This window comes from Brachyhypopomus gauderio, chromosome 10 (assembly GCF_052324685.1).
Source record: "Brachyhypopomus gauderio isolate BG-103 chromosome 10, BGAUD_0.2, whole genome shotgun sequence".
Lineage (NCBI taxonomy): Eukaryota > Metazoa > Chordata > Actinopteri > Gymnotiformes > Hypopomidae > Brachyhypopomus > Brachyhypopomus gauderio.
Genome location: NC_135220.1, coordinates 21,614,924 through 21,629,219, shown reverse-complemented (window position 1 = coordinate 21,629,219; position 14,296 = coordinate 21,614,924). Strand labels below are relative to the sequence as shown.

At 40.6% G+C, this 14,296-nt stretch overlaps 1 protein-coding gene across 2 annotated transcripts in view; it reads left to right on the top strand.

Annotated features, from left to right (window-relative positions):
- Positions 1–14,296, top strand: part of opcml (opioid binding protein/cell adhesion molecule-like) — a 122,101-nt gene that overhangs the window by 52,582 nt on the left and 55,223 nt on the right. The window contains exon 2 of one of the 2 annotated variants that reach the window (XM_077020453.1): positions 1,654–1,729. In XM_077020453.1, coding sequence (XP_076876568.1) covers positions 1,654–1,729 — 76 coding nt within the window. Of the gene's footprint in view, positions 1–926; positions 1,730–14,296 lie in introns of those variants that run through there. The other variant, XM_077020452.1, reaches the window with a different exon arrangement.

Below are 14,296 nucleotides of genomic sequence, written 5' to 3'. Positions count from 1 at the left end.
GAAAGTAATCACATAGGATACCTGGACATATATGAATGGTAATAGATCCTGCACCTACTGACTTCTTTGTGTGTGTGTGTGTGTGTGTGTGTGTGTGTGTGTGTGTGTGTGTGTGTGTGTAAAGTTAATCTAGCTTAGTGTTTCGCCAAGATATGGATTCACATTACTAATTAACCGAATGCATCTATGGCTTGCTTAGGTCAGCTGGATGTTTTAATTAAACCCATTGAATTAGCATCAGCCATGAACATCTTAAGACTCAAGGTGCATCACTGGGAGATATATATATTTTAATTAAGTCTTATCACACACAATTTCCTCCCTTGACATGTTCATCATCGTTACTCTAAGGAAATGACCTGGGGACAGTGAAGAGATAACCTGGTTAATCCAATAGTGAACTCTGAAAACATTTTATTCTAATATATATAATTGCTCTATGTAAACCTAAACAATTTTGTGACTACAGTTAACACCTTAATTGTTTACTATTTAATATACGTGACTGAAATTAGATGACGTTCTTTCTATATAGACCCTATATGGAACTAGAGACATATGGAATAGAGAAGAGACAAGACGCCAAGGTTACAAAAAGTATCCTCTGCTATACTCTGCTATAGGAAATCGTACACCTACGTTATTAATGGAGGTGGTTGATATATCGAGGTTACCTGTACCTCTGAAGGCCTATTCCACTTAAAACTTAAACACATCTGCGTTCATCTAAGCTATTCATTACACATAACAAAGAACACAAAGAATCTCGTTCAACTACAGCAGTATGAGAACGATACTGCGTGGTAAATGGAATTCATGAACATCTTGAGAACAGTTTGAGCTGTCATTACATAAGACATTAGGACTAATACGTGCTTTCCTCTCCAGATAACAACATAAACAATGACGGAACGCTTCTCGGTACCTTCGTACGACACGTACATGTTCGCTATATAAAACATGTCAGATTTTACACGGGGGCACAAAATGGCACGCGCACATCACGTCCACTCTGTTTTGCGTTCACGTTTGCGTTGACCTCCGTTCGCGCGGCTGTAGACCCTTACACGCGTTCGCCGGGAGTTCGGTGCTGGTCCCGGAGATGCGCGAGCCGAACCTATCCGAGGGAGCACAGTGCCGAGCGTGCGCCACGCGCGTCTCCTCTCTTCACCGAATTATTCCTCCGCGTCTCCGTCTCGGGCGCTTCGAGTCGGTGATGTGCTCCGCGGTTTGTTGTTAAATTCCACCTGATCGTTTTGTTGACACCGTGAAACCGAAGCGCCGTTATAACGCGAGGCTGATTCATCTTTGAGGGCGCGTTCAGAAGACAGGACTGCAGACCTTCTTCGGATCCGTGCTGCACATTACACAGACTAAAGAGTCTCAACTGGTCGGAAGTTTCGAGGAATAATCGGGAACGTTTATCCTAGGGGATACATTAGTTTTGGGGGTGGAATCGCTCTGTTTGGAGATTCAGGGTTTTTTTTTTCGGAGGATCTGGTTTTAGTGCTCATCTCAGTCCTAAATCTCGGAGTATTCGAGCTGTGGAAGTTTCGGCGCAACGACGGAAAATGGGCATAGCTGGTTATCTTGTGGTGCCTTGGAAATGCCTGGTCGTAGTCTCGCTGAGACTGTTGTTCCTTGTGCCCGCAGGAGTGCCAGCACGAAGTGGAGATTCTTATTTAAAGGACAACATCACAGTCAGACAAGGGGACAGTGCCGTCTTGAAGTAAGTCCATTTCATACGTACATTTTCTTTATTGTTCCGTGCAATCTGAGGTGCGTATCGAAAGTCTAACGATGGGTAATTTCATTTGGACCTTTCAGCCTTGACTCATGCGTTATTTTAGTGCAAACGGATGATGACTTCTTCGTAATTTCTTGCCTTTAAGGATATGTTTTTGGTTTTTTGTTTCTTTATTTTAAAACATGGATATGGATGTGTGAGTCAGAGTCTCTGGTAGGTTATTAAATCGTGTGCATAGATCTTGAGAGGCTTATTTTAATCAGTTTATTTAGATTTTTGCACGAATGCATAAACACTTAAGAACTCAAGTATCCTATGTTATGTTTGCAATTGTCAGCCTACGTCTCCCTGTCTCTCTCAACCCCCTCCACATATTCACCCACAGACAGCACTCACACTTGCATTCTTACACATACACGCACGCACGCGCGCACGCCACAGCTTGCACACGGACACATAGAGACCCTCACACACCAAAAATACGCTGGCAGTGCCATCTTTACTCTCTCGAGCTCCTGTAGCTATATAAGACTTGGGTAGATGGATAGGATCCGATTCACAGCCTGTATTCTTGGAAAACACAGTAAAGTACGTCTTATATCATCCGAGAGCGCGCGCTGTTGCCCAGAGCGTGGTGCCGGCCACAGCAGGGTTCTTTCTGTGCCCAAACAGAGTGTGGCCTGTGGTTCCCTGTATCTGCAGACGCGCGGCAAAGAAATGTGTCATTTAGTTTAGAACAACACAACCAAACGCCACTGTGGGCTAGGACAAGACTACTCTTGGTTGCTGTGTGTTCCTTAAACCAGATGATGAATTAGCAATTCTTTGCTATAAGAAGTTAGTCGTATGAATGCCTGTTGGATGTTATCCTGTTTTCATACACAATTAACATAGATGTTCTTGTAAATAGACTTTGTGACTGTTTTCAAGTGTGTGTCATTTTTGTGCAACAAAAAAGCCACCAGTGTATCTTTGTAAAATGACAATGAATTAATTAGACAATAATGAATTAAAGACAAAAAAAGTTGTTTTGTACCTATCTGGTTAACAGAGCATGGCACAGATCAATCCTTGCACATTGGGGATGGATGCATAAAAATATATTCAGTGTTTTATGCAGAGCTGCTTCAATCATTTTTTCATTCATCTACAGCTGTTTCATCAATATTTAGATGCCTTGAACTGTCAGCTTCTCTCCAGTTTTCCATATTGTATGTTGCTGTTTGAGATCATCAATACCTTTCTGTCATAAGCATGCATACATTGGCCAAAATACTTTCCACTGCCACTCCAGCTGAAGGACTTTAGTGCCATTACGACTTAACACCTTTTTGTGTTAAAGTGAAGGAGGATTTTAAATCTGTTTATAGTGATATCATATTAGTGGTAGTCTAGGCATGATCCACTGGAGGCCCTTTAACACATCACTAGTGTTGAAGACCTTATGCCCAGTAATCCAGTGTCACCTGTCATTCTATGAACAGCTCTCAAATGATTAAACCATTCACAAGCATTCCAACTTTTTCCACTTCAGCAACAAAAAACAACAACAAATCTGTTTGGCCGAATGAGTCTGCTGTGCAGAACAGTCACTTCAGTGTCATTGGAAAAACTCTTGATCTGAAGCCCAATACTGAGATCAACACAATTGGGATCCTTGACCTTTGACTCTGAAATCTTAGATTTGTGTTGTGCGTTAGGCTCAGTGTGTGCGGGCACTTCAGCGACTCTCTGAATCTCATTTCTTGCTCCTCGTTCCACTCAGTCCTGCCTCTTGTGAATTAGATGTGTCGTACCATCTGTCAAACCACACTGTTGCTCTTTGCACCACTCAACTGGACCTTAATTCTCCCTCTGATAGGGCCCATGTGAATGTGGGGATTTAGCCCAGTGCTGTACTGGATAGTTGACTTTAGCAGTTGTAATTTTTTACAGCTATCCAACCATACAAAGCCACCTGTCTCCAGGTCCAATGCAGTTTGCCATATGGTAGGTTTTAAATGAATTAAAAATTGTTAGCTTGATTTTTTTTTGGAAGAGTAGGAGATGTAAATGGATCTATTACTGGGGCTTGAAACCACTAGACTGACATGTGGTCACCTAATATGCAGACAGACATGTGGTCATCTCATATGCAGACATGTGATGTCAGAGATGGAGTATGAGTGGATTTTTGTATATGTAACTGTACAAATGCTCTGATGTATGTATTGTTAGGGTTTATTATATGCAAAGATTCATTTTCAGCCATTTTGTTTTCAGAGGTTTACATTAACTTCGAGTAATTTCATAAACAGGGCTCATATAAGGAGTAACTTTTAAATCTAGATCCTCAGAAAAAAAACAAAGCAGTCAAATCAGTTGGTAACAACAAAGAAAGGGAGATCTCAGAATCCCTTAATTTTCACATGTACAGGAGAATGTGCTAAGTCCCCAGCTGCTGCACAGAGGTTATTACAGCTTGCCTGTTTGTTTAGTGTGTGCTTGTGGCACAAATGTGACAAGAGAGGCGTGTAGGAGGCTTTGGGAAAACTGCTTCAGCGGCAGCAGTAAGAGTGCTATAGTGATAAATGTAGGTCAGTGACTTGGGTAATGATTCTAATTGATTACTTATGAGCATCTAATGGTTTCTAAATGTAGAATCCTTGAAACTTTAAATGTGATTAAACATTTTCCTCCTGCAATTTTCCTATCATTGTTTTCACGATTAATTTCTTCTCAACTAAATATCTGGTTGTATTTTCCCATTACGATATGGCAATGTGTCATTTTAGACCAGATGTAGATCAATTGGAGAAGCTGTTGCCAGACCAAGCAGATCAGGTAAAGTTGAACCTTTGGACATATAACCTGGACCACATCAACCTCAACTGCTTTATTTAAATAAATTATTCTGCAACCAATTAATTGAACCTCTTAACATACTATAACCCGGCCCTGTTGGAAATGCCCCTGATTGTGTGTTCATTACATGGACATAATATGTACAGATAAAATCTTTTATCTTAACTGTTTTAAAATAACGTTGCGTAATAAATCAGTAGATTAAGGAGATTCAGTGTATTTTTTTCAGCAAAGGTTAAAGATTAAAATGACAGATAACGATTACAGAAATTAAACTAATTTTCATTCTGGTTGAAAACAGTTATGCTAATTTGAATAATTTAGTTCTAATTTGATGGCATATGTCTTTGTAACCTTACTTTTAAATTACAGCTAAATGGAACTACATAATTGATTTTGGTCTTGAACAAATTAAGGGAAAGTTCTTTGAGTGCTCTCTGCAGTTAAGAAATAATGAACAAAAGAAATAAAGACAGAAAAAGAAAACATTTTTGTTGAGGTCTATATGGCAATATTAATCATTCTGATATTATAAACAACATTAATACTTTCAGATAGTTAACCTAGTTCATATTCGTTTACATTATCTACAGAATTATTATTATTTTTTTACAGACACATATCTATACAGGATATAGGAATTTGAAATCACATGTTCATATAGGGCCTTAATAGAGAGTTCGGTCCCATCCCTGCTGATGTTTATAAACACCTGCAGATGTGCTGCCATGATTTATCTTTCCCCTGAAGAAAAGCCATTTCAGATCTGCCAAAGCAAATGTAGGGTGGCAGATTTCAGCCAAGCCAAAAGCCATGAGTTCTGCCTGAATGAACAAGGCCTTTCAAAGAGAGCGCGCGTCTGCGTGTGTGTGTTCCCCCGCGCCGCTGCTGAAAACACAGCATCATCGTTGGGCCATTTCTGTCGGACCGCACGTGAAAAGCCATCATGTGTTTGTGTTTGACTGCAAGGCCAGAAAGCAGGTTAGTGCAGCCCTGAGACATGCTGACAGACACTTATTCAAATGACATTGCAGAGATGATGAATTATGATTCAACTGGTTCGCCATTCATTCGTTAAACGCTAATGGAAACTAAAGTCCAGATTATGAGTATCTGCCTGTGCTTTAACTGTTAATTCAGACAGATGATACACTTAATTAGAATATGGATTTTGAACAAAGACCCAGCCTGCAATTAGTAGTTAGCACTACTGTTTGTACAAACCGACATTTTTTGTTCAAGGCAAAGATGAGGACTGCCAGCATGTGAGTGCAAGCATTGTCAATTAGTACGCAAAAGCACTGAGGTTTGAATTTAAAAATATGTATTACATGCATATGCATGACATATATGCATAACATCTGCATAAATGTTTTCTGGTAACCGAAGAAACAATTCAATGAAATTGAAGGATAAAAAGTTTTGTTATGGCACTGGTCACATCAAAGTGATAATGGACCAGTCTGCGCCACTTGTCTTCTTGGTTGTGGTTGAACCCGGTCCACCATGTCAGTGGTGTGATTATTCCTCTTTAGGAGAGTGTTTTGTTGTTTACTGAAGTGGGAACTCTATTAGGATACAAGTCACAGTTCCCCAAAGTACATAACAATATTAAGAAATTTAGAATATTACTCCCTTTACATGCATGTATGCTAAATCAACAATCATATTGAAGTGCTTTTATTGAATTTGGGTTTAATATGTAGTTTAGAATTATATATTTTCATGAGAATAGACTCAATAGTAAATTTGCAATGGGTGATTTCCAAGGATTATAGGCTAACGTTCAAGTAGAGAATCTTCAGTTGCACGACAATGTTGGAAGTTATTCATGTTCTCACTGGCACCGGTATTGTACATGCATGGCTATTGTATCCTTCATCGATGTCCGCAGTGGCTTGAAATGACATGTTTACTCAACAGTTCTTTTATTCAAGAAAAGTAACTAATTACTCAAAGCATTAAAAAACTGGCTAGAATTCCTTTGAGTAATAGAAGTGTTCAAAGTTGCATTCAGTGATTTGCCAAACAGCAAAGCGAATTGCGCTATTCATCACAGTGATGAAAGGAGGAGTGCTGAATAAAGACCACTGTTGAACATTATTGATTGGCCCGAAGGTCCTTCTCTGAGGCAGGCTGCATGATGAAGTCTTAAGTGGCCACCCCCTGACCTGACGCTCCAGAGTAAAGACTGGCTGAAGAACCCTCACCATGGAGATCTCACCCCATCAAACAGCATGGGACAAGAGATTTTAGTTTCACCCATGTATATAGAGGAGGTGTTTCTGTGTTCTGCTGGACCTTTAGAATACTCCGTGTGTAGTTCGGTCTTCAGTATTTAATCTGTGCTGAACCTCAAACAGCTTTAAGCAAGAACATTTAGTTTGCCTTCTGTGCAGATGGATTTGAGGCTACATTAACAAATACATGGTGTTATGTTTTAGAAAGCCAAAAAGTATTAGCACTTCTGTAACTAGAAAATTTGCAAATAAATGAATGGCCAATTTAGAGGCAATTAGACACATTATAAAGAATCTTGAATGTAGTCACAGCGTCATTGCCTGTCACTGACAGCGGTGGAAATCACTTGTCTAAAGGGCTCTGATTATGCCCTCTCGGAGTGAAATTATGAATTTTACAAAGTTATGTAAGAGAATCTATTGCAGCGAGGTCAGGGGGGTCACTGTTGTTGTTCTCCTCAGAGTACATTGCTCTCATTTGTCTGCCTGAGGGGGGACACATTTGTCCTGCAAATAATAGAATGCTTCTGGACCGTGTCGGAACATCTGATAAAATTAGCTCTGGAGCAAGGGCAGACTATACCACCTTCATAATGCTCCAACAGGCATTTGTCCTAAAGATCTACTTTCTGCGCTGAAAGTTTCTTTGGGTACAGTATGCACTGTGCCCAGCTGGTCTGCTGTGTGTATTTATTGCCAAAGGGCAGTACTGAAGTAACCCCTTAAGCTGCCCCACTGTGGTGCAGCACTGAATCAGAAGGATGGATGGATGGATGGATGGATGGATGGATGGATGGATGGATGGATGGATGGATGGATGGATGGATGGATGGATGGATGGATGGATGGATGGATGGATGGATGGATGGATGGATGGATGGATGGATGGATGGATGGATGGATGGATGGATGTTTGGCTTTTAACAATGCCTTTTCAGTATGCAGCATAAACTCAACCTGACGTCTATGTGTGTGCCCTAACTGTGTCTGTGAGCCCTAACTGTGTCTGTGTAGCCTAACATTCAGTTACTGGCTGATTTGTTACGTTCATGGTGATTTTCTGAAGGTGCCTGTGCGCTGCTGCTATAGTCAGCCAAACAGAACTGATTGTGTGGTCTGCTGAGAGTAAATGAGACTCCAGTACACCCTCAGGAAGTCTGAGTCTTTATCAGAATGGTGACAGGACTCTTCCCCATATACTGCTGAAAATGGTGCACCTGAAGACCTTCATTCTCCTGGGCTGGGAGCTAGTACATTGGTACACTCTGCAGATAGCTGTTTGCAGATTCATGAAATTGCTCTTTCTTTCTGGGTAGACAGTATCTCAACAGACTGCAAATGCAAGTTTGTTTGTGTTTCTGTGTGTGTTTCCAATCTGCGTACATATTTGTATTGGCAGCACAGTTAGACTGGCTTAAGACAACGGTTGGTTATTTTGTATTATTCCCATTGGTGCTAGAGTTAGTGTTTATATCTGACATATTACTGATTGCTGTGGGCCTTTCTTACTCAAAACTGTTGTGTGTCATGAACCAAATGATAAGATGTGTAAAGGCTCTGAAGTCTCTGACTAGTTTCATACCCTGTTCTGTTGTCTACCCAGAAGTAAAAAAAAAAAAAAAAAAAAAAAAAAAAACTCAATGTTTTTAGGTAAAAGTGACTCCAAGAAGTGCATTAGGAACAGGTTTGATTACCAGTAAAATGTGATTCTGTGAGTATTTGGAACATGCCTTCGAGTAATGCTGTGCCTTGAGCAGTTGAAGTGACAGGTCTATAGAAACTAGGTGTTAATTGATTTGAACTGACTGAAAGAAGAAAGCATCATACCATTTGGTATGACTTTTAATTAATTTTATCTGCACATTTAATTTGATTTAATTTCCACATCATTAATTTCATTTCAGTTCATTCACCATTCTGGAGAGAGATCACACATGGATTAGCATACACCTATCAGCCATTGCATTACAACCACCTGCCTAATGTTGTAAGGTACCGCTCATGCTGGCAAAACAGCTCTGATCAATTGAGGTATGGACTCCACAAGACCTCTGAAGCATTCCTGTGCTATCTGGCAACAAGACCTTAGCAGCAGATCCAAGTCCTGTAAATTATGAGTTGGGGACTCCATGGACAGGGCATATTTTTCCAGCACAATCCAGAAACAATCAATCAGGATTAAGATTAAGATCTAGGGAATTTGAAGCACATTACCTCTTTGTCCAACCATTCTTGAAGAGTGTTTGCAGTGTGGTGAGGTACATTATCCTGCTGAAAGTGGCCACTATCATTAGCTTCACACTTCCTCCCTGGCTTGCCTGCTTCCCTTTGCGCATCCTGGGTCACATTATTCCACTGGTCCATGGTCGATATAGCTACTTGACACCAGGCAAGTCAGACAACTGCTTGGAGCCCCAGGTCAGTAGGGGGCAACCTAAGGGCTGATTTTAAATTACAGCAGTCGCAATGTGCAGTTTGCAATGACTGAGAGACTTGAAATCCTTTAAAGGGGCCTGACAGCACGGACTCACCCTACAAGTGGTTTGCATGCATGTATGTTTGTTTATTAATGATGACAAGTTGTCAGCGACGAAGTCAACAAAAATTAAGAGAAATTCTCTTTCTGGCATGAAAAAGAAAAAGAAAACGATAGAGAGGAGATGAAAACATGACAAGGGTGGGTGAAGCAGATTAAATACAATAATTAATATCTGAATAATGAATGCACGGATGGCCTCTGGGACACTTGAATTTCAAGTAGAAATAAATTATTTTTCGTTTACTTTGACGTTAGTATGACACAACATAGAAGCTAGTAGTTACAGTCATAAGTCACTTCATAAGTCACCTTGGTCTTGTGCATTATTACTGAAGTAATGGTGATGAACCCTGGTTTGGAGGGGCCCATATGTGGTTTTTGCTTAGGCCCCCAACAGACTCTAGAATTGCCACTGTTCAGTGGTATCATACACGATAGGCGACTCTTTATTTCACCATGCACATCACTGAGCCTTGGGAGTCCATGACCCTCTTAATCGGGTCACTGGCTGTCCTTCCTTGGACCACTTTTAGTCTGCACTAACTACTGCATGCTGGGAACATTCCTCGGGGTGTTTGGAGGGATGCTCTGACCTGGTCATCTAGCTATCACAGTTGAACTCTTCTCAAAGTCGCTCAGATCTTTACGCTCACCCATTTGTTGCTTTCAACACATCAACTTCAACTGTAACAAAATTATCATTGTTATTCCCTTCACCTGCCAGTGGTTTTAATTTAGTGGATGATCAGTGTATTTTGTTGGTAATAATGATGTTTGAATATCACTATTGTCTGTCTTATTGTCTTATTGGTTTTAGGAGGGGATGCAAACACACAGGTGTAAAGCAGGTGTTTTATTTAGCTGTGCAGAAGGTAGAAATGTGCATCTAACCTCTAAACAGCACCAACATGCATAAAACATTTCTCAGAGAAGAACAAAATAAGAAGTAAGAAAAAGCAAAGGCACAGTAATAGCCTCTGTAGGCAGAAACGTCCGTGTACAGATGTTTATGGAGTGTCAAGTCTACTTTTATTAAAAAGAAAAGTACATAAACTAAAAATAAATGTCAAATGTTACTCTGCTTGTCATGACGTGTAGTGTCATGTCTTTCCCTGCGATATCTCGGGTCTGTCAGAGTGCTTCCGATCAGATCTTACCCTTAGATTTGAGCACACCACAGTTTTCACTAACCCAGGAAGAGCACCCTAGACATATATCCAAGCTACACCAAAGCCATCACTTATGCGCACTGAAGCTTGGCCTTGACAGATATCGATGTAGTGAGAAAATAAGTCTGGAGCTGAAGTAAGCTATGGTCTTCCTGTGGGGAACACAAAATCATTGATAGTTCTTAGCCATTATTATCTTATAAATATTGTCTGAGATATTTGTGATACAGTCTCCTGTAAAGTGTTTAGCTGTAAATCATCTAGGTATCGATTCATTTATTTCAGCTTGCCTGAGAAGTCTCTCTCTGTCTTTTTTATTTTCTCTCCTTTTCTCTCTCTCTCTCTTTCTCTCTTTCTCTCTCTCTCTCTCTCTGTGCTTAAACATGCTGTATGCAGTATTCATTGAGTTGGAAATTGTAAATGCATAAATGCATAGTCTCTTTTCCCCCCTTTCCCCCCATGCTTTATGCAGTATACAATGTGTTGGGGATTGTAAATGCATAAATGCATAGACTGTGAAAGCGAACTGAAGGTGTGAAATGCTCCGTCCCTGTCCTTTTTGATGTTGTGTAGCTGATACTGTTGGATTGCAGGCTAAATCGCATCACCTTTCAGTACATTTAAGCCTCTGTAGGCAAGGGGCAGGTGAAGGCAGGTTGAAGCTCTGCTACAGTGAGCTAAATGAGCCGATTCCTATCACAGCAATTCATGAGTTCCTAGATGCGTTGTTGGTCATCTGACATTTGCAGTGCTCTATACCTTGGCTTTAACCAAATGTCTCTCCTTCCATTATGTTTCAATTTTGTTTATGAAGTCTCATAGTCCAAAGTGTAATGTGGTGCATATCACAATATCACGATAGTGGAAGGTTTTCTTTACATGTGACATGACAGCAATGTAGACTGGAAAAACACTGAAGAAATGGGAGCTTGTTGCTGTGGTGATCCATTAAATAAAATAAATCAATGAATGTACCATCTTAAGTTATTATATGTATTCCTTAAATAAGGACTGGGTAGCCTCTTTCTGAAATGAAGGCGAGTGAGTAATATTTAAAGCAATTTCAGTTCATGTGGAAATATCAGCATCAGAATGAACTGATGAGGTTAGGTTCTCTTCTCTGCTCTGTGGCTTCTGAATAATGCATTCGTTTTCTTATCTCCATTTTACATCTTTGGTTACATCACACTTTACCCCTCCCACCCCCACTGTCATTCCTGTACTGGTCTGTGTTAAGTGATGCGGTTCCTCTATTTAAGCCCATGGTCTGCACGTTTTGCAGAGGAGGAGATACGTTTAGTCCTTTATGTATTTACACCGTTAAAGAGCTCAGTGGTGTCAACTCAGATGTATCTGCTACAAAATTTCAAGTTCTAGAATATAAATGTACAGATTTTTATAACATATGAAGATTATATTTAGCTGCATATTTTGTTTAGTGAAGCTCCAGACTGTAAACAAGACCAAACTAGAAACACTTCCTGAGACCCTGATAGCCAGAACAGTTCAGTTCTTCAAAAGTGTTTTTCATTTGGTCTATTTTATGTTCCTACACACCAACTGTTCCGTTAATTCTTACTAGTTAATTAAGTCAAACCCAGTATTCTTAATTTCATACTGTAGCTTTTATTCTGTTCTGTCCTTCGTATAAATGACTGACAGAACGTCTACACCATCTTGCAGTGTATGAATTCGGCTTCACTGTTTCTTTATAGATTTCAGACTGAATTCAGAATATAAACATCCATTTGACTGAGGATAATAGACATGGAAAGCTAATAAAAGAAATGAGAGACAAAATGAAATGAGGCTTTGATTCGTAACAGTGGGTTGTATAATAATGTTTCATTTGCTCCATCTCCACTGTCACAATGTTTAAAAGGTGCTTCAGACCAAGGGCTCTAGTGGTACCTTACTGCGTGTATAAACTCATTAATATGATTATGATATCTGAGTATGATCAGGACTGTCGTGAATTGTTAGGATGATAATGTTGGTTTAGATTAAAATTGAGTTTTAACTTTTAATCACTGTCATGAGGTTTCTTATGGAAATTAGGTTATGACTAGTGTTATGTTAGGGTTATATTCATATAGTCCAATAGTTGTTGATGCTCACCAGCGTGTTCTGACAGTCCTGATAGAGACAGGGTGAACTGTGATTGGTCAGAAGGAGACTGCAAGCACGGGCAGCCTGCAGGAGAAGAGTCCCAGTTCCTGTCAGCACCACCTGTAACCCTGTGTCTCCTTTACTCAAACTTACAGCTTGACTGACTCTCTGATTGACCTCATGACAGTCTGCCATAAACAGCAAAACAACACTCACACAATGTGTGTGTGTGTGTGTGTGTGTGTGTGTGTGTGTGTGTGTGTGTGTGTGTGTGTGTGTGTGTGTGTTTGTGCCAGGGAGTGATAGAAAGATGTGTTTATGTGTATGAGGACAGGGGAGACAGTGTGTTTACGTGAGTGAGGGTGTGTGTGGGGGTGTGAAAAAGGAGAGAAGTGAAGGTGCAGAGAGAGAGAGAGAGAGAGAGAGAGAGAGAGAGAGAGAGAGAGAGAGAGAGAGAGAGAGACTACCTGTGGAAATTACATATCTGTCAGTTAAGAGTTTGTTAGTTGTAGCTTTTAGCTTTTGACACATACCATTAATGTGTCTACCATATGTGTTTATTTTTAGTCATTTTAGAGCCATGCATACATTTTACCACTTCTGTTGGAATGCATTGGGCTCAATTGGAGGCAGTATCTGAGGAAGACAGAAATGTCTTTGGTACCTCCTGAAGCCCAGGTTTGCAGTCAAAATGAGAGATGAAGTTTCCAAACTCCTGCGCAGTAATGACATTTTGGAAACCCAGGCATATCCCAAAAACTGTGATTTCCTGATGGGCACAAATTTATATACGTTTTGACAAATTGTGTAAATCTTGAAAAATGATTTCCTTCCAGAAAAACGATACGCCTACAATTACACATCTGCTCTTGGTTGGAAGTCCAAATTTTTGCCAAGAGAAATTATAAAAAGGAGTTCTCCCGTAACAGCTCTGAGGTCAGGAGCTTTGTTCAGTCGGCACGTTTAGAGCAGAGATGTGGTGTCATAACCCACAGACCTCAGCCACTGCGCAAAACCTCATGTGGTGCCCTGCCTGAAATTTGAGCCAGCACCTCACTAGACTGCTTTTGTGGTTTTGACTTACCTTCTGAGCCACTGTCACCTCTCTCTTCTGGGAGGAAGACCGGATTGGGGGTGTCCAGGGGGGGAAGGGTGAGTCTGATGCTCTTTTGCCATCTAGGTGATTTTGGAACTAGTAGTTTCACGGTGCAGAAGCTCAGTGCAGAGTCAGACAGTGATGGCGGAGGCTTGTAGGGTTTCCTAAGCAAGGCCACCTGTGTAGGCGGAGGGGAGGGAGACGTTGGACCTGACCCCGCTTGTTCTCAGAGGTGAAAACAATTTTCTGTTCACTGAGCTCTTGGCTCTGACAAGTCCTGAAACTTGATGAAGTGGCAGTCTGTTGAAGGAAAAAAATGAAATGCTCCTCAGGTGTTTTGTAAAACTCTGACCTTGGGATACTGGGGGAGATCACAGTTCCTTTGTTTCCAAACAGTACAGTAATTAGGAACACTTCTGAAGTCAAACGGGATGTGATTTTATCAGAAACTCCAGACAGCGTTATCAACAAAACCCAAAGTAAGGCAAAGTCATGGAGTAGAACTAGCCCTAATGCAAAAGTATGTTTTGAATGTAACTTGCACCACAAATG